Source organism: Leptosomus discolor, chromosome 3, assembly GCF_034619465.1.
Source record: "Leptosomus discolor isolate bLepDis1 chromosome 3, bLepDis1.hap2, whole genome shotgun sequence".
NCBI classification, from domain to species: Eukaryota; Metazoa; Chordata; class Aves; order Leptosomiformes; family Leptosomidae; genus Leptosomus; species Leptosomus discolor.
The window spans coordinates 61791730-61811709 of record NC_141393.1 but is presented as its reverse complement, the minus strand read 5'-3'; the positions used below and the strand labels follow the sequence as shown (position 1 = coordinate 61811709).

Below are 19980 nucleotides of genomic sequence, written 5' to 3'. Positions count from 1 at the left end.
TGTACATCTGTGCAAACTGAGCATCCGAAGATAGTTTTCTCAAAACCTTCGCAGTTACTTGCAGCACAGACATGTTGCACCAAAAATGAGAAGCTTGTGGCAATCCCGCTGAGCCCTCACCTACATGTTCGGCAGCTAAACCCCTTTGAAAATCTGGGCTCTAGGCCCAACCCTGCAAAGAGTTCACTGTGGAAAGACTCCTCCTCCTGCCTGGGGCTGACTGTAGGGTAGCTCTCTTAATAGCTGAGGCTTTCAAAACAGCCTGAAGCAGGCAGGAAAAAATAATGTAATAAGCGGCAAGTAGATGAGTTCCCAGATGATTGATTCTGGAGACCTTACAGAGGTGGAAACAGTGATCTGTAAACAGCTGAAAGATGGCTAGAGGTGTGTTTTATAACACACTTTGAGCCGCTTTCTCTCTTGTGAGATTCTGTGTGTGGTCATTTGCTGGCAATAGAGAGGTCCCAACTCGCTATGGTATGTGCTCTATACGCCCTTTGGATGAGCGTCAAAAGTCACATGTGATTGATATCTCTGAACTGTGCGGTATTAAAGATGTAGGAATGTGACAGAGGTGGAAAGTGCCTTATAACTGAGAAGCATCTTTTCCTGTGGTTTTGTTATTTTCCATTTTTTTACTAGAGGTTTTTTTCTTATGGCAGGATCTTAGCTCTACCTCTTACACTTTTGTCCCAGAAATAAATTGCTTGGAACAAAAGGGACATTTAAAGGAAGATTGCACCATGTAACATTTGTAGGGTCATTGAGGTAGATTGGACTTAGAGGTGCTCATGGCTCCATAGATGTTTTGTCATATAGGATAACTGTGGGACCTCGAAGGGTGGTCTGGACTTGTGAGGCTCTCTCCTAGTCAGCGGTGATTTCAGACTCTAAGGGAACCAATGTAATTCAAAAGCTTGTGCCATTTCCAACAGAGAAAATAGCAAGAGTTGTCACTCAGAATCAACGTTAAGTGTTAGATAGGCATCCTAAAAATTAATATTAGATATTTCAAAATAAGCCTTTTTAATACAATTGTTCTATGTGTTTATTTTTTTTTTAATTTCAGTATAAAATATTTGGTATTTTAAGTCTTAAATTGTCTTGGCAAAAAGCCACAAACAGCTTTTGATTTTGGAAGCACGTCTGTATGAATGATCCTAGTGGATTCATAATGGGTACAAAGGACTCATCCATTAAGAGCTATTTTTAACAATGAAGTCATAACTGTAATGTAAAAGGAAAGCTAAAACGAAACTCAAAAAAAGTTAAACTTGCAATATCCTAAAAGGTTAAACTGTCTCGCAGTCACAAAATATCTAACTTTACTCCTGACGCCTGTATTCCAACTTACATTATTAGCCTGATGGTTGGAGGAAGAGAATTTGTAGCTCTGCAAGTCAAGAAAAGATCACAGAATTAGCACATGAGGCTGGTGGTTTCATTTAGTTTTTCAAGCCTAGCTTTGGAAGCCAAAGACTTAGCGCTAGAAAACCATCATAAGCATTTGGGGATCCCTGCTGCAGTCCTTTTCGGATGGATTCTGTTGTATCCAGGATCTTGATGGTAGTGTCACATCTTATTACATCATCCCAAATACCTCATTGTAGAGTTGGTTGGCCTCGAGCATTACATCTTTGCATGTCTCCGGCACCCCGGGGCTCTGACACATTAAACGCTTCTTTGAATGCCCTGAACCTGGAGGGCTGGGATCTAGACTCAGTAGAGGAATTTGCCCGCTTTGCTGGAGTTGCCAGCTGTGGGCCTTTTTCTGGTCAAGGAAAGGGCGCAAAGGCAGCAAGTTGGTGGTGGTGACTGAGGCCTGATGTTGGGCTCACACCCCCCCTTTCTGAAGGGGACCTCTCCCTAAACATTGATCAACAGAACACCAAGTACGTACAGCTCTTGCGCTCGCCTCCTTGCGTGGACTATACATTGTATGGTCAGCGTCTGGTGTAGTCTTTCCTTACGGGTTAAACCCTGTGCCCTCTGCTTCTCTACTCATCCTTGAATTTCTAGATTCACTTTTGATGCTGCTACCGGTATCATTGTGACGCACAAACCTCCCGTTAGGTGAGGCAAGGCAAAGCAGCACATGGGTTCTCTCTGTATCCCCAACAAACGCAACACGTTACTGGAAGCCTGGTAGGTTTGGCTACAGGGCTACCACATTGCATTGCCAACACTTCTGCAGTCTTACTGTGGGTTCTGTTGGGTTTTTTGCATTTGTTTCTTCTAAACTTTTTTTCTTGCTAGTATTATATAGATTATTATTGGTTTGTGCCTCTAAATATTTGACTCATCTTTCATTTTGATAGATCCTGTCTGCACTTTTGTCACCGGTTTTTTTCTTTTATGGCTTACTTGTCCTCAAGGAGTGTTTTCAGCAACTCCCTGTCTAGTTTCAGTTGTGTACAACGATGCTCTGTATCCTTTGTCCAACAGGGCAGCACAGCATGGATCCTGGTGGTATCCCATAAATCCCTGGAAGGCACCAATGCTAAACCCCGGAGATGATGGCAGCGTGTAGCGAACAGGTTCTGGGTTGCGTATGGGAACCTGTGAGTGGACGGACTGAGAGGCAAGCATCCTCCAGGGAGCGGGACTGGTACGCAGCATCCAACCCTCATCTACGATTTGGAGACGAACGAGGGGTGGCAAAACCTCAGAAAACTGCTTGGATTAATCAAAGTAGCCCTAAGGGAAGGACAAAGCATTGCCTCGGAGCTACGGGGACGTGAGAAAACGTGATAGCGCCTTTCAGCCGAAATGGTCGGGAAGGATGAAGCGCCCCGCTCCTCCCGTCCTGGCTCCATTTCTAGTTAGGCAGGCGTTGCCTAAACCTCTCCTAAGGTACAGGGCGGCCGAGGCGTTCACCTGCAGCGCTGTATTCGCTGATAAAGGCAGGCTGCACCCCCCCGCCCCGCCGCCAGGCAGACAGCAGCCCCGGGCGGGCGTGGGGGGGTTTTACCCGTGTCGGGGTCCCTTCTGCGGGACCCACGGGGGTAGACGAGCCGGGGCGGGGGGGACACCCACCCCGGGGCCGGGCTGAAGGACCGGGGAGGGGCGGTGGCGTCATGTGACCGGTTCCCAGCTCCTTTAAAGCAGCCACATGCAGCCGAGCGGCGGCCACAATCACGGCTGGCGGCGGCGGAGGGGGAGCCGGCTCCCGGCTGGCCCGGGCAATCAGTGCCGAGCCTGCCCGCCCGCCGCATCCTTCCTCCCCCGCTGCCCTTCCTCCTCCTTCTTCTCCTCCTCCTCCTCCTCTCCCCCGAGTTGGGGAGCGGGGGGGTTTTAGCGGCGGGTGAAGATGGCTGGGGCTATCATCGAGAACATGAGCACCAAAAAGCTGTGCATTGTCGGGGGGATCTTGCTGGTTTTCCAAGTCATCGCCTTTCTGGTGGGAGGTCTGATCGGTGAGTGCCGAAGGTGCAAACTTTTCTCTTTCCTTCTCGCTCGTGTTGTTTAGCTACTTGTTACAGTATCGCTGACTCGCTCCTATGATCTAATTAGCCCTGCTATTGTAGTTAAGCAAACACGGCTCCCTGGGCCTCTTTGTGCCCATTTCACTCTAGTGCCTGCGAGAAAAGAAGGGGCAGAGAAAAGTTTTTTGTTGTTGTTTTTGGTGTGTTTTTTTTTTTGTTTGGTTGGGGGTTTTTTTTGGCCTGGTTTTGGGCTGTACTTAAAGAAAAAGGAAGGGGGGAAATCTTCAGTATGGCGACTGATCGCGCAGGGAAGCCTTGCATTGCAAAGTTGGTTGGTTTTTTGGTTGGTTTTGGTTTTAATTATTGTTTTTTTATTTTTTAAGAAATTCTTCCTTCACTCTTTTCCTACCTCTGCCCCTCCCCGTTTCTCGGCCTCCGAACCGACCGCGGGAGGAAACCTCACCGCTTGCCAGAATGATAACAACAACAACAAAAAAGAATTTTTAAAAAAAGGAAAGAAAATTAATGGGTGCAGTTCCGGGCTGGCTTTACCCTCGTTGGGGTGCATTTGGGTGGCCGCCGCGCCGCCTTCCCCCCCCCCCTTCCGTTTTTGTCCGGGGCTCGTTTCTCCTGGGGGACGCGCCCCCCCCCCCCCCCCCCGATCCGCTTCCAGAGGCGCGGGATCCCCTTGGGGTTATTTCGGCTCATGGAAAACCCGCATGGCTACTGAGGGGGGGCCTAAAACACCCCGCCACTTCCCCCTGCTGTGCCCCTTGCCCCCCCCCCCCCCCCCGCCTCCAGCCGGAGGGGTCGGCCTGGCCCCCACCCCCGTTTGGAGCTTCCCGGGGGGCATTTCCCCAGCTCCTTCCCCCGCCGGCGGGGCAGCCCGGCCCGGCTCTTGGCACGCAAACCTCCTCGCCTCAAACTTTTTTTTTAAGCCCAGATTGTGTTTGTTTCTCTCTCAGCTGGCGGGGAGCGTTGCAGAATCCTGGGGGAAAGCCCTGGCACAGGCATAACCTTCGGCAAGGAACCTGCAGCCGGGCTTTGCCGGCCCTCCGCCCCCGGGGGGGCTGGTTTTGGCCTGGGGAAGGAGCTGGGGGATGGAAGGAGAAAGATGGAGGAGAGCTGGGGTTTGGGGCAGTCCCGGGAATACTTTTTTTTTTTCTCCTTTCTTTACTAGAAAGCAGCCAAGTTATGTGCCGGCTCCTTGTAGTGATCGTCGCGTATATCTGGCTACTTTAGGGATTTCCAGTGTGGAGATGTCCTGCCCTGCGGAGGAATTCCCGACCCACAGCCTCCCCTTCTCCCTCGGGGCGAGGGCTGGCTCTCCCAGGGATTTATTCGGGCTCCTATTGGGGATTTCAGTAAGGGCTGTGGATAGCTGAAGGCACGTTGCTGTGAAAAGGCGTTGAGAAAATTTGTTGCACATTCTCTTTGGGAGAATAAAGTCAAACCATTCTCGCTGTGGTCTTTATATGGGAAGTTTTGAAGAAATACCTACGGCCGTTCCTCAGAAAGCAGATTCAGTGTTCCTGATGCATGTCAGTGCTTTGCATTTGTAGCCTCTCTGGTTGTCTGTTCCTAAGAGCTATTGGAATTCTACTAAACGTAATTTTCAAAAACTTCCGTTTCCCTCATTCTCTTGCTTCAATTCTTCATCTTTATTTAATCACAAAGGAGTCGGTGGCAAACATTGAATTAAAACCTGGTTTTTCTAGTCTTGTGCGTCTGAACCACACTGAATATTATTAGGATTGTGGGGTTTTTTCTTTCTTCTTATTTTTTTTAAAGAGCTAGTTCAAGAGCAGGTTACTGAACACAGCGCTGATTCATTAGATAAAATGCCTTCCTTGGCCTCTGTTGTGCAGAGAAGCCAGACTTCGTGTTCATCTTAAAAGTGGGGGGTTTTCTGGTAGCTTCTTGCTTCACAGCTTAAAAAAAAGTAAGTTGCTGGTACAAAAGGAAGGTGTTGATCAGAAAGTCCTGTTTCTGTTGCCATCTGGGGACAGCTGTGATAAACAGACATACTTCTGTTCAGCTTTACAGGGAATAAACATAAATGTTTTGGTTGAGGTTTGTAGGGATTTGGAGATGAAAGAACTTAGATGCTGTTAGATCAGACTTCCTTGTCTATTCCCTGCCTCACCAGCTGCTGCCACTGGGCACCCATGGCCAGGCCCCATCCTGGGTGGGAGGCACAAGCTGATGCTGGAGAGCGATGTGGGCAGGTCTGTTGGGCAGCAGCTCTTTTGCCAACAGAGACAGCGATTTGGGGCTGAGTCTCAATGGTCCTGCACAAACTCAGGGTAACTTGGCGCTGCTGGAGGAAGCGCATCTTCTGTCTGCAGGCGAATCCTGGGGGGTTATTGTGGGCACACTTTAACTGCTGGAAACCCCCCCTTCTGATCTCTGAGCACTAATTAGTCACCCAAACTGTTTTGTCCTTTGCAGTATTTACCACTTCTGATGCATCAGAGGCTCGTTGCCCTCTTTGCTTAGTGGCTGTGGGGCAGCTGTGCTGATGGGTGACAACAGCTCCTAGCCAGCCCTCCTGGCAGCTGGAAGCCGAAGGGTATATGGTGAAACAACTGTAAGTTCTTGTGTGTGGCCCCCAACATCTGGTGCAGCAACAGACAAGCAGGGTGTTGCAGCCTTGTGGTCTGCATGAAAATCTTCCCAGGGATTAGACCTGGAGCACACCTCGCTGTTGGGGTCCCTGTGTCCCTGGAAGGTCTGAGCCTGGGGCTTGTAGCTGATTCCTTAGACTTACAGCTTGGGGTGCTGCCCCTTTAGTCCCTAGCATGTGGTGTTTTCTAAGAGGCATCTGGTGAGAAATGGGTCTGTGGCCGGCATTCTTCTACAGTGTGGCTGGAGCGGAGCGGTGCTGTGAGCACTGGGACTGCCAATAGCTCTGACAGCAGTGACATGGGACTGCTGCTCCTCAGAGAGGAGTGACACAAGGTGGGATGGGAGCTGAGGTGTCACTGAAATAGCGTTCCTGGTCTGGTTTGATCCAGCGCACCAAAGAGACACCAAGAATCTAGTTATTTTAGTTTATTCAGGTCTAGACAAACCAAAATATGTACACAACTGGAACACGGCTACAAAGCCAAACCAGCCTTTCCTTTAGCAGTCAGTTAGGTCATATTTCAAAACAATGACTAAGGGCTCTATTTTAACAGATTACTTGTGCAAGTCCAAAATACACAAATGCGCAACGCATTGGTACCTGATATGACAATGGTGACAAAGCTTCGTTTTTCTGAAACTGGGTCTTCTGCCAGTGGTGATTCTCTTGTCTAGTTGAACAGTAAACTGCATTAATGTCAGAGTTTTAATAGGACTTGCACATTTCCAACAGCTCTTTTATCTGGAAGCAGGGCTCTATCGGTTCTCACATAGATTTGTTGGCAAAACCCGAGATGTATGTGTACGGGAGTCATTCCTCACCAGGCCAAAGTTCCTGTGCCAGTTTAAGGGAGCTTTGCAAAGCTAGGGAGTGAGAAAACACCTCAAAAGAGAACTTTATTGAGCTGTTTCTTTGTTGTCGTGCTGCAGCAATGAACTGTTTGCTCCAGACAACTGGGGCTGTCACTGCCTCGAACCAACCTGTTTCCAAGCCCTGCAGAATTTCTGGTGTCTGCTCTGTTCCCTGGTAGACACCTTGTTTAAAAGTTACGCTTCTGGAGTGTGTTGCATGTTCAGTTAGGATGTACCAGCACCCGATAAAACATGATCCATAAAATCAGTTGTAATACAACATCATCTTCTCTCCCCTGCTATCAGTGATAGCATACGTGTATTAGAGGAGAATGGGATCGAACAGGAATGTTGCCCGTTATCATTCAAGGCAGCATTAAATTGGTGAGAAATTAGGCTAAAGCTGATTTACAGTCGTGCCAGCGTGCCTGGGGGCCCTCGCACCCTATGCATATGCATGCTCTGCCTTTCCAATGCACAGGGTGGGTTTAGCCAGATACTTGGCACACTGGCTGTCTCCACGCGTGCAACCAGGCTCATCTAGATTTTGAGTTGTGCTAACCAGCACGTGCAGCCAGAGCTGGTGATGGCCTCAGCCTCGGCGTGAGGGCAAACCTTCTGACATCCATCTGGCCCTGCTTGTAACCGGGGGTTTTGACCAAGGCGTTCCAACAGAGGTCACACCACAACTGCTGCTCTGGGGCCCAGGGTGAGCTAGGACACTTTGTGTCCTCTCCTTCCAACTGCTGGCTGGTAGAAATTTGGTGTGCATGGAAGTCTGACTTTACTCTAGTGTGGGTTTAATGCATCTTTGTTTTCTTTAAACCAAAGCTTTTGATTACAAATCATCTTGCTCTGCATACCTTGTGGGAAGCTGTTGATGGTGTCCCTCTTTCTAATTGCCTTTGCATCCTGCAATTCGTTTATATACACAGTATTTAAAAAAAAAAAAGACAGACTTTACTGCTCAAATCTGTCCGGAGTTCATGGACATAGCAGGAGATTTTGTGTTAATCCAGTCCCAAAGTGTGGGCCACTTTTCATAATACTCCTTAGCTCTGCAGCTCCCACAGAGTACTGGACAATGCTGAGCCTCCTGGGTGCTGCTGGTGCCCAGGTGGGGTTTCATGCATCTAGGGGGGCTTTGTGCTCTGCCTGATCACTGCAGAAGCCGGGCAGATGTGCAAGACTGCAGCCTCTGACTCTGGCATGCTTACTGGCTTGTTGTGAAGCCAGCTAGTGCTTCACTGGATAGCCTGGTCTGTTCTAACAACCAGAGGTCAAGAAATTACCCCACCTTCCCTGCAGCTTTCTCTCTCCATTACTTAGTCTTGCAAAGCAATGTGTCTCTTGCCCCTGGTCCTCCAGTACCGTGGGTGGCTGTAAGCAAAGAGCAAAGCTGCTGGGGGGGCAGGCTGAAATGGAGGGTGCAGGAGGAAATCGGACAACAGAGCGCTGCGGAGCAATATCCCTGCTTCAAACTGGTGATTTTTTTGTTCTTTTAGAACTTTCCTTTGTTCTTTTCCTTATTTTATGCAAGTTAGTTCTAGGACTCCAAGGATGCCTTGTCCCAAGTCACAGATTATCTTGGTTTCAGTTCAAATGAGCTGACTGAGCGTGGGAGAACCTCTCTGTAGTGAAGACAAAGTCCGGGAGCAGGCATAGGTACAGTTAAGTACCACAAGTCTGTGCCCAGGCGTACGCTTTACAAATTTAACTGATTGGAAAAGTGGAGGTATTTATTTAGCACATGAGTCTTGTGGGACGAGGGGGATGCATTTAAGAAGGTGCTGGTTCGCTGCTCCCTTGCCTCGGCTTAAGGTTGCAAAAACAGAATTGTTTTGACTGAAGCAAATAACTCTTACTTGTGTGTCTCACCCAGAGAGATAATGAGTCATGTGTATAAATGGCTGAGCAGCTATCAACAATTCCACTTCATTATCTAAATGTCTGATTTGGCTCCTGAGCAGTGAGTTTCCAGGATTTAATTTTCTTTCCTGGGATTTCATTACCTTCTTAGGGCTGAACTGGTCTTTTGACAGGAGAGATGCTCTGATTTTGAAGGTATGTGGATGCAGCCTGCTAGGGAAGAGTGGCTGTGGGCTCCAGGACAAAGACCATTTTTGTGTCTGACTTTCTTTCATCGCTGGCCTCTCCAGAAGATGGGCAAGCCGTGCTGAATAGGTCGGTGCTGTACCGTGGACATGAATGCCAATAGACTCCTCTGTATAGACACATTCCTTTAGTGCTACAGCCTTGGCAGAAGCACTGGGAGACGATGAAAAAGCAGACATGAAAGGTCATGTCTATTTAGTTTAGGTCTGCTCAATTCTTCTTTTTAAGAGCTGTAACTGTAGCTGAATGGGCAAATGCGCCAGAAACTGAGAGTTCCCAGGCAGAAACATCCATGCTGGGGGCCTGAGGAGCCCGCAGTGAGGCTGTAAATCCTCAGAGGTGCTGGTTTTTTTGCTCTTCTCACAGTTGCATCACTTCCAAACTACAGTTCACTTGGGAGAAATGCATCAGGGAAACTGTGCCTTGTAGTTTACATAAAGAGGATGATCCTCTTGCTGCTCCTCTCTTCTTTTGTGTTGATACTGACTAAACTAGGCTTGATTTTAAACGTGACCTGAACACTTACCAGGCGGTGGTGGTGGTGCCTCTCTGTGGTTCACAAGGGATAACGATTAAACAGGAAGTCTTTTCGTTAGTAAATAACATTTATGGTCTTTGAAGTCAAGTTATAACTCTCTGATAGCCTCGAAAAGCCTTTGAAGGGCCCGAGGTGTCCATCTGCTGCTCCAGGCCTGCCCACTGCTGGCCTCAGCCTGGGGAAGGGCCCGAGGATCTCAGCCCTCCTATTCACATGCAGATGAAATTCTTTACATATCTGAGTATTGGCGGTTTCAAGGTGTCTTGTTATCTGTAGTGCCTGGCTTGGGGAGTTTCAGGCTGTGGCTCGGGAGAAAAGGTGCTGGATAACGTCAGGTCATGCTGCTATTTTAGACCTCTGTTTGCAGGGATTTGATATCTTGGCTGGGCGTAGCAGGAAATGCATTTCATCTGAGTCGAAAATTGACAAAGGATGGCTTGGAAGAAGATCAGACTATGGCAATTAGTATATCAGTTCTACCTTTTTTTTCTTCTAAATACACTGGGTTTTAATATATATTTCTGCATTTATGGAATTGCACTGCTAGTGCTCTCTTCATTTGCATTTGTTGCTGCTGTTGCATATGTGTGCGAATCGTGGAGGTCATTCATTTAGTTCTCCCAGCAAATCTACTTGTACTCTAGTGCCTCATAAGATTTTCTTGCTTTTGTGACTTGCCTGGGGCTGAAGGGAATAATCCCTTATCTCTGAGAGCAAGACTGTTCCCCAGAAGCCCTTTGGTTGGTGTGGGGTGGCAGCAGCCTCGCAGGGCCCTTAGGCTCCTGTTCCCACAGTGGGGATTCCAGCTGCACTTTCAGTTTTAAAGGCTCTTGGCACAGCTGCTCCTGTGGCTCTCTGAGAACTGACTTACTGAAGAAAATTTCCAGTTTGTGCTGCTCTAAAGAGGCCACACTGCATGGACAGCTCTTCTGCTGGCATGGCCCAAAGCTGCAAAAGTAGCACTGAAGAACAAACCTTGAGCAAAAAAAAAAAAAAAACCAGCTGCCCCTCCAATGTGAATACACAGCCATGTCTCTAGCTGCTGAATGGTTACAGGGAGCTAAGAAAGCACAGAAATTCCTCAAAACCACAGCAAGACTGTTCTTCTGGCTGTAGTGTGTGGTTAGGGACCTCCAAATCCTGGCAGCTCACTTGCCACCCTGGTCTATTAAGAGGGTAGGTTTGAGTTCGGCAGAGGTCTGGGCTGCTGCCTTTGCCACCAAATATCCCCTTCCATCCAGCCATACGCTGAACTGGGTCAGGACTCCCATCACTCTCCAAACGAGGTGGAAAAGCCAGTGTTGCCCAAGATAGTGCTGTCACCAGAGGAGGTGCGTGCACAGCCTGGCTTGCTCTCCATGTCCAAAGCAGGGATGCAGAACATGAACTTGGGTCAGGAATCTCCCAAACTAGACTTCAGTGGTGTTTGGACAGGTTCATTTTTATGGTCTGGAACAAAAAAGACAAGGAAACCTGTAGCATTGAAAAATCTGTTGGAGACAACAGAAATGAGGCTGTTCAGCTATAATATGTCTGGCAACTCCTGCTGTAAATAAGGATGGAAATGGTGCCCTGGGACTTTAAAGGACTGTGGTCTTGATAAAGCTTAAAGTCAAACTTTCAAAGTCTTACTTTCAAAGAAAGAAAGAAATACCTTTACCAAGGGGAGTGGGCTTCCCAAGGGGAGTGGGCTTCCAGTAGGTAGTGGATTTTGTTTGTTTGTTTTTTTAAAAGATGAGTTAGATGATTTAAATGTACAGAAATTCTGCATATAAAAGCTGCTGGCTGCAGTGTTCAGAAAAAGGCTTTCATGTAGCTTGTGAAGGAGTACCTAGTAATAGAAAAAAGTAATTTAAAGGCTGCGCTACTGGTCACTTGTTGATGTATTAAACCGGTAGCTTCAAGGTCAGGAAAGAGGGAGGCAGAAAAGAAACTTTCGTGCTGCCATGAATACATATTTATAAGTAATAAATATATGTAACGTTGTTCTGATTCTCACTGTTAGTTGGACAAGCTGAGTCTGTCCGATGATAAATTAGCTTGTTTATTCCTATCCTGCTGTTGGTTAGTGTAATGAAGCAGAAGTCCATTGTGTGTGCTCGTTGGGTAGTGATGGCTCTGCTCAGAAGGGGGTAATTGAGTAGAAAAGCAGAATGCTCCTGGTGCATGGGAGAAGTTAACACCACATGAGGTCAGTGGGATTCAAGCTTTAATCAATGTAGACACAATGCAATTGAGATTTTCTAAAGGGCTTGTTTATAGTGCGAGAGCAAGGGTCAGTAGTTAATTTGAAATGCTGTAGGTGTTCTAGATGAGAAGGTGCAAACTATATATCACAGAGGTAAGTATTCATGCGGGAGCAGAGAGGGGATGTTATTCGTGTAACTGGGCTGAATGCCTTGTTTGCAGGAGCATGGAGGAGGGAAGAAGGAAGGAATTATTTCAGGGTTTATCACAGGCGCTTTCTAAAGATCTACTTAATGTATTGGAATTAATAAACCGAGGTGCTCTTATGCAAATCTAGGCATACGCAATACAGTAAAATGAAAATACTGAAAAATTGAGCTCACTTATCTTGTAGTAACTTTTTTTTTTAACCTAAAGAGTTAAATCTAAATGCAGAGAAACAAGGGCAATGAATGCTTTCAGGTTAATGGAGATAGATTGCTTCAAGGACAGTATAGCCAAAACTAAAGAGGCCACACTGCATGGACAGCTGTACTAGAGAGATGTTAAAGCTGTCAAGTCTTGAACTGGGGCTTTGAGAATTAAAAAAAAAAATCATTAAAAAAAGTTCTGCAGCTTCTCAGTGCTCTTTACTGTTACCTTTCAGGGTAAGGCCCATGGGCTATGAATGGTGCTGGAGTTTCTCTAAATTAATCTCTCTGTTCCATTTGCCCTCGCCCATCCCCACATACCCTCACTACCCTGCTTTGCATGAGAGTTGAGCCCAAGGCAGGAGCAAGTTTTGCTTGGGGCACAAAGATATGAAAGGGTATTTATTAAAGATTGATGGCTGTTTGGAGAAAGCTGATTTCTTCTGTCCTTCTTAAAGATCTAATGTCTTTAACTTTGCTCTTTTTTCTCTTAAAAATTTGAAGGTGAAATGTCTTTTTTTTTTTTTCCCCATGCTTGAAGATTCATTAAAGGTTCATGGCCACCAAAAGGTCGCCTTCTACTGTTGTTTATTCTTGGTCTTTGTATTCTGCGTCAACTAAGCTTTGGGCCCATAAGTTTTCTGTAGGGGCAGCCGAGCATCAGCTGTAAATGCACCCAACAGTGGAAGGGAGCAAGTTGGGTGGAGAGGAGCAGAAACATCTGTGGGGCCGAGGCAAGAGCAAGAGCTGGGACACAGCACGCAGAACTGGGAGCTCTGGGGAAAACCAGCTGTGACTTTCCTGAGTTGAGAAAGTTAACTGTGTTGGTGGTCACATTGTATTGTGTCCATACAACATGCTCCCTGGCAGACGCCCTTGTGCAATAACCAAGTATGCAGATTGTAAATGAGATTGCTGCTTGGCACAGGGAGGCTTCACCCTTGCAGGTGACAGCAGGATTTCCAAGTGCCTCTTTTGATCCAGCGTAGGATTTCAGAGTGGTAAGGCTTTGTCAGTCTGATCTCCTGGGTTGTAGAAACAGCATTAAAAACTGTTTTGAAGAATGAAACATGGCAATTTGATACAGGGCAAAGGTTCAGGGCATACAGAGGAGACAGCGACGGAAGTGGTGACTAAGAAATGGAATATATACTCGTTGGGACTGCTATGTGCATGTAATCCAGCTGACAGTAATCTATACCTCATGTAAACTCAACTTCAACTGCTATATAATAACTTAATATTTAGTCTGTATGCGGAGTGATGAAAATAGGGACAAGGGGGCAGAAAGTGCAGGAAATCAGCCTCCCAGGAGCGGTAATGACCTTCAAGACCTGGTGGGATAAGGCCCTGAGTGCTCTGCTCTGACCTCCTGGCTGACCCTGCTGCCAGCAGGAGGTCAGACAAGAGACCTCCCAGGGTCCCGTCCCATCCAGAGTAACTCTGGTTCCTTGGCCTCAAACAGTGCTCTTACCTTTGAGCAGGTTCATTTTTAATATGCTGGCCAAGGAAGTGTAAGTCTCTAATACGAGGCTCTAGCTTTTGTTTGAAAAATTATGCTAAAAAAATGAAGGCTGGGATGCTGCGATTGATTAATTATGTTTGTTTTGATTGGGGGAATGAGTGTTTATTTTTTAAGGAACCAAACTAGGAGGGTTAAGTCTCAACCAGAATGAAAACTTTCCCTTCTGAGGATTTCTGGAAGCCAAACTTGGGAGCATGGTGGTAACCAGTATCTAACCCAGTGGCTCAAGAAAGCAGGACACCAGTGACAGACAGGCCTGGATTCCCTGAGTCCCTTCAGAATTCATGGCTATTTACCAGTTTGCTGGGTGTTTGGGGCAGGATGCTCAGTTTCTTCAGTAAATGCTGTATGTAGGGTTTTACTATGGAGAATGTAGCTTTGGATGGCTCGGGGTGTCCTGTCTGTGTGATGAATCACTTCAGCTGTTTGCCTCTGCTCTTACTCATGTTTAGTCTACATGAAGTGAAAGAATTTCAATTCCAGTTGAGATGTAGGAGAGAAATCCTCTCTGTCTGCACAATGAGGATCATCACTAGTGCCGAGAAACCAAATCACAACATCTTTTGCTGAATTGGGTCATAAGATCTTTTGACCTCTCTGGCCAGTGGATGTACAGTATGCTGAGATGTCTCCTTCAAATCCTCTTATTTGGAGTTACTCTATAACGCTGTCATCTTCGGGTGGAACACTGCTACCAGCTCAACACAAGACTGAGTAGTTTTGGATCATTCAAAACTGAAAACAATTCAACTTTTCCACACCCCCCCCCCCCCAAATGTCTCAGTTTTTACTGCTGCTGTTTCTTGGGGACATAGCTTGAGAAAACCGATATGCTTGACCCAGTGTACCATTGACTATATGGTACTTTCAATACAAAAATTTAGAAAAGTCTCACTGGAAATTGTATGCAAGAGTTGCTTCAATCTGTAAGACAGAGCTGAAATGACTTTGAAGGTTCATCAGAAGTCCTCCCTGACCACACTGCTGAAGGCATCTGGCGTTCTGGCAGACTCGCTGGCTAAAACCATTGGAAGGCGCTCTGCTTCCTTGGCAGGGAACAGCAAGATCTGCTGTGACCCAAGTAGTTTGGGATATCCTTGGGGCTTTTGCAGTCAGCCATGCACCTTCAAAGCCTCTGCTGGAGAAGATGGAGTGGGCAGCTTTCCCATTCCCCAGCAGCATATGGCATACCTTTAAGGCAAATGTGTTTATAGCCTATATGCAAACAGGCTTCAAAGAGGGTAAACTGTATTCACTCCCCAAACTAGTATGAAAACCAGGGAACTGCAAAAGAGAGATTGCTCAGACAGTGTTGGTTTGATTTTTCACGTCTGTGCTTGCCTGGGTTTCTAAGGAAGATTTCATGAAGGTTTGTCCCATCAGAGGTAAGGAGGGCTGTGGTGGTTACCGTCACCTCCTGCCTGCTTCCCACGGGCACAGGCACGCCGGATCTCCAGAGATCGTGGCTGTCGCTCTGACAGCGTTTGCTGTGAATCATCCTGTCTCTAAACTTGTCTGTGGGAAGTTTTTTCTCTTACGTAAGGGGTTTGGAAGTATCCATCGACAGCACTGGCAGCTCCGGCAGCCTCGTGCCTGTGGCTTCTGGCATCCAGCACCACAGGAGTCAAATGCCTTGGCACAAGGGGTCTCTGCCTGATGCCTGCTCATGGCCCCTTGAGCCTGGACTCCTTTGTGGGGGCTCCCCAGGCAGCCCCAACCCAAGCTCACGGGGCTGACTGTTGTTTGAGCTCCCAACCAGCTTCTGGAAAACCTTCCTGATAAAAGCCCTGCGCCTTGGTTATTCTGCTAACCCTTCCAAATGGTACCTGCGTTCCTGCAGCGCTTCTCATCGCAGCGAGCAGACTGGAACATGGGCTGAGGCTTATCCACTGTATTATGCACAAATGGCTCTTTAATTATTTACAGACATCTATCATTTGATATATATAAAGCTGAAGCACCTACCAGCCCACAGGCAGAATGGCTGAAAGCAGCCTGCTTGGCACCATATTTTAACTGAAATCCCCCGATGCTAGCTTTGTTTTGCATAGCACTTTGTAATACTGTTAGTTGACTTGGCTGCAGTTTCACAAAGCGTTTTTTTCCACTTGGTTCAACACTCACTTGAATTTAATGGGACTGGGGCCAAATAAGTAATGGAAGCCAAGTGACGACGCTTGTTTGGTGTGCAGTTCCCAACAAGGAGTATATATAGTAATTGTCTCTTGCTCCTCAAAGCTGTAACTTTGGCAGAGGGGATGCTTGAGTGAGCATGCCAAGTATTTAAAATCATAATCAGTCAGTGATGAAAACATGTATTTATGACCATAATGAGTTGCATCAAAGCAAGAAACGTTTGTCTTCTCTGTAGAAGTAACAATGTCTCTTAATTCAGAAATGCCTACTTTGAAATCGCACAAAGATCTGTCATTTAAAAGCTGTGCGAGCTTGGCCTAAATGTCTGGCTTATTTCACAATATTCCTACTATTCACTCACAGCTGCAATTTTAGCCGTGGTTACCAGGTTCTGCATGAAGGCATGATAAAGGGACATTGCACATTTTCACGTGCTTACAGCATGTTATTAAAGCATTCTGCCATCCTGGCCTTGCAGATAGATTATTTTTTTTAAATTTTTTTGTTTCTTTGCTCGTTGAATGCTTGATTTTATTATCTTTTGCTGTTTCTTTCTGGCACATCAATGATTTGTTTTTTTGGGGGGCGTGCTGTAACACATGAGTCTTCTGTGGTTCCTGGAGGCCTGCTGGATGCAGCGAGGGTTTGAGATGCAGCAGTGCTGTGTTTCTGTGATGCATTTAGGCTGTGGATTGATTGCGAGAGCACGTATGGATCTGGGAGTATCCCTGCTTAAGCAAATTACTTTCAGCACACCCTTTATGCCAGCATCACTGCTTCTTTTCAGCTAGGGGAAATTTATTCCTGTCCAAAAAAGTTGAAAAATGCCGTTTATAAACAACTGCTTTTTAATAACTTCCTCCCAGCTCGCACGTTGACTCATCTCTCCCCTGCTTGTAGGAAGGAGTGTGGATGTCATCTTTCTAATGAGGTGGCACATTAGGGAAGATGCTACGCAGGGTTCCTGGCTTGGATCCCAAAAAGCAATAGAGCTGCTGTTGTGATGCTGCGGCCAAATTACAAGGGAGCCAGGTCTGAATCATCTGGGTGTAGCATGCATGGATGTCAGCGTGCTGAGCCTGGGGAACCCTGAGCTGGCTCTGCCCTGGACGGGGCTGGGGGTGGCTGGCTGGGTGGGTGTTGCTCAGTTTTGGCTTGTTTTTCTCATCGAAAAGTTCATTGGAAGTTTGTAGGTGGGGTGTTAGTGCTTATTGCTCAAGTTTTTTTGGTGGGCCATGGTCTGTTCGGGAAGTCCAGGACCATCTATCAGAATGAGGATGGTGACAACATGAAAATAGCCTTCCGCAGGAGCCTGCAGGCTGGCCGGCTTAGCCCCAGTTCTACATGACTGCCTTGGAGTCTCTTCTCTGGAGACTTTGACATAGTCATCTGTTACTCTGTACACCTGGATATCTGTTGTTCTATGTGCTACTTCTGTTTTGATTTGTAGAACGGGAACATTGCAATGCTTAGCACTTGCATTGGAGCATTTTTACATTATTAAGCTAAATTTGAACTTAATTTTTTTTTGATTTCAAGCCTCATTTTCATTTTAAAAAGGGCTGGATAGTTCGGAGTTTTTCATAAGCGTCACTTCACAAACTTGTATTACGTAAGTTTAATTTCTTTGAATTCTAGTGAAAACAGACCTCAAGAAAACTTTTTTTTTAACAGCTTAAAAAGAGTTAACCTGCTTCATCTGCTTACCAAAACCTGTGAAGCTGGCAGGAATTAATTACAGGGTGTCCAATGGTATCTTCCTGGTACTACTTCAGAAAATAGGACAGTTCTGGTTTAATTGCAGTGAAATGTATTGGGCATCAACATGTGTTGAGCTGGCTGTTGTGCAAAAAAAAAAAAAAAATACTACTTTCTATGACAAAAGGGGAAAGCTACTTGGCTTTCTGACCTGTGGAAGCTCCTCAGATCCTACTGGGCAGATGAGGAACTGGAGCAGCTCCAGCTCTGCTCATCTCCGTGGTTTGCCAGTTCTGTGATGCATTAAAATAGCATTAAAATATTTATTTCCCAAATGATACTGGAAACAGGGCAGAACTGCTGTCATGAGAAGACTTTGCATGGCAGAACTATGTTGGAAATGCATTTGAGTTTATAAAAGCCTTTTCTTTCTCAGATTTAGAGGTGTTATGTGCTGAAATTCTGGCTGAAGGTGGAATGCATTTCTTTTCTGCTTTCATCTATACTTGTACTTCGGAGTTGGACTGTTTCCTCGTGTATGTAAAGCCTGAGCAGTGTACGCCTCTGTAGTTTTAATTGTCTGATCTGGGGTGTTATACCTTATCCTGGTACAATGAAAATGGGTATCTGGTGCACATGCACAAAGCCTCGTCACTTGCTGTGGTGATGGGGGGAGTGTTTCTGAGCCAAGATCTCTATTCTGTGTCTTTTCTCCCAATATCTCAAAAAAACCTGTGGTTAGGAGAAAGAGAGACAAATCTTTGGTTGTAATAGTCATTAGTCCACACCTGACTTACAGCAAAATGAAGAAATACCTTCCTGCAAAATGTTTCTCTACCGTTAGCAGCAGTGGGTGGGCCAGGATCTTTGGAGGATCACGGAGGTGACCAGTTTACCCTATGTTTTCCACGCAGGGAGTTTTGTCAAGGCAGAGACTGCTCCCGCAGCAAGTTTGCAGACAGCAGGTGATGGCCCTGGGCTGGGTTAGATGCAAAGTGGTCCTGCTCTCTCCTATTAGCAGGGATTCCCAAAAAAGAATTGTGTGATTCAGCAGTGAGAAAAGCCTTCCTGCCCACAGAAAAGTGTGGCTGTGCATGGTTCAGATCGCCGCAGTAAGTCCTGTCCTGTCCTGCTCCGCAGGACCATGAGGTTTAGGGTTGGTTCATCTAAGTTTGTGATATGGACCCATGCTTTGCATGTGGATTTGCTTGAGTGAGCAAACTAGAAGGTGTATACACAGAGAAGGATGCCAGTAACTTTCAGTATGATTTTGGTGTAACTGAGGTGTCTGAGACTGAAGCGTCAGATTCTGACTGCTTTGGCTAATCCTAATTTGATCCCACTACAAAGTCAGTAATATGTCTGTAGATGTAATAAACTTAATTACTTAACTGCAAGCACGAGGAGCTATGAAGGAGAATAATTTGATGCATTTGTTTTAAATTACCTTCAAATAGTTGAATGGGGAGCAGCATATTTTGGTGGGGAAACCACTATATAAGATATCTAAAGATGCTAAAAATGTGGTTCTCTTCTGCTTGCAGCTCCCAGCCCCACTACAGCTGTTCCTTACATGTCAGTGAAGTGCATTGATGTAAGAAAAAACCACCACAAAACGAAGTGGCTGATGCCCTGGGGACCCAACCACTGTGAGAAGCTCAAAGACTTCGACGAGGCAGTGAGCAGGCAGATTGAAGCCAATGATATCGTGTTTGCTGTGCACGTTCCCCTCCCCAGCAAGGAGATGAGCCCCTGGTTCCAGTTCATGCTTTTCATCATGCAGCTGGACATCGCGTTCAAGATGGACAACGACCTAAGTAAGTCCTTCTCCATAGTTCGTTAGATGCTGACTGTGGTCTGATTTCCCAATGTGTATCTTTTAAAGTTGCTTTTATCTTGCACCATCTGGTAACTGCTGCAGTGCCTCCCTATGGTGAGGTGATACAGGAGCATGTTCTAAAGGTGGGAATCAGTAATGAGACGTTTCAGGATGTGTCTTTGCAGGGAATGCCGCTCACGCTGCGCTAGCGGGTAGCCAAGCAGACGATGAGCAGGTTCCCTGTTAAAGTATGTAGACCATCAGCAACTATGCTGATTTAAATCCAGCACTTTGCTTTCACAGTTTATTCTCCGGGGTTTCCAGGCTGCTGAGTGCACAGCAACAGTTTGCAGCTGATAATACAGCCCAGCCCTTTCAGCTGCTTCTACGTGTTCCCATCCTGTCCCTCGTGCTGGCCCTGCACGTGCTTGGCTGTGAGCTGCCTCGTGCAGCCTCCTCAGCGGGAGCTCGGGTTTGGCTGGACAAGGTCTCTGACCGGGTAGTAGGTTGAGTTGGTCACTACTGTGCAAGGTAGTGCCAGGGCCACCACTGAAGATCTGCTGGAGCAGGTAAAGAGTGGGAATGTCCCTTCTGGAGGCAGCACATTCACTGGAGCAGCAGTGTCACTTCACTGTGCTCTAGCTTGG

The 19980-nt window shown here is 46.6% G+C and overlaps 1 protein-coding gene across 2 annotated transcripts in view; it reads left to right on the top strand.

Moving 5' to 3' along the window:
- Window positions 1-3310: 3310 nt before the first annotated feature.
- The window catches only part of WLS (Wnt ligand secretion mediator), a 33824-nt gene continuing 17154 nt past the window's right edge, over window positions 3311-19980 (top strand). Inside the window, exons 1-2 of one of the 2 annotated variants that reach the window (XM_086462401.1) lie at window positions 3311-3416; window positions 19059-19331. In XM_086462401.1, the coding sequence (XP_086318527.1) occupies window positions 3311-3416; window positions 19059-19331 (379 nt within the window). The remainder of the gene's footprint in view (window positions 3417-19058; window positions 19332-19980) is intronic. The other variant, XM_086462402.1, reaches the window with a different exon arrangement.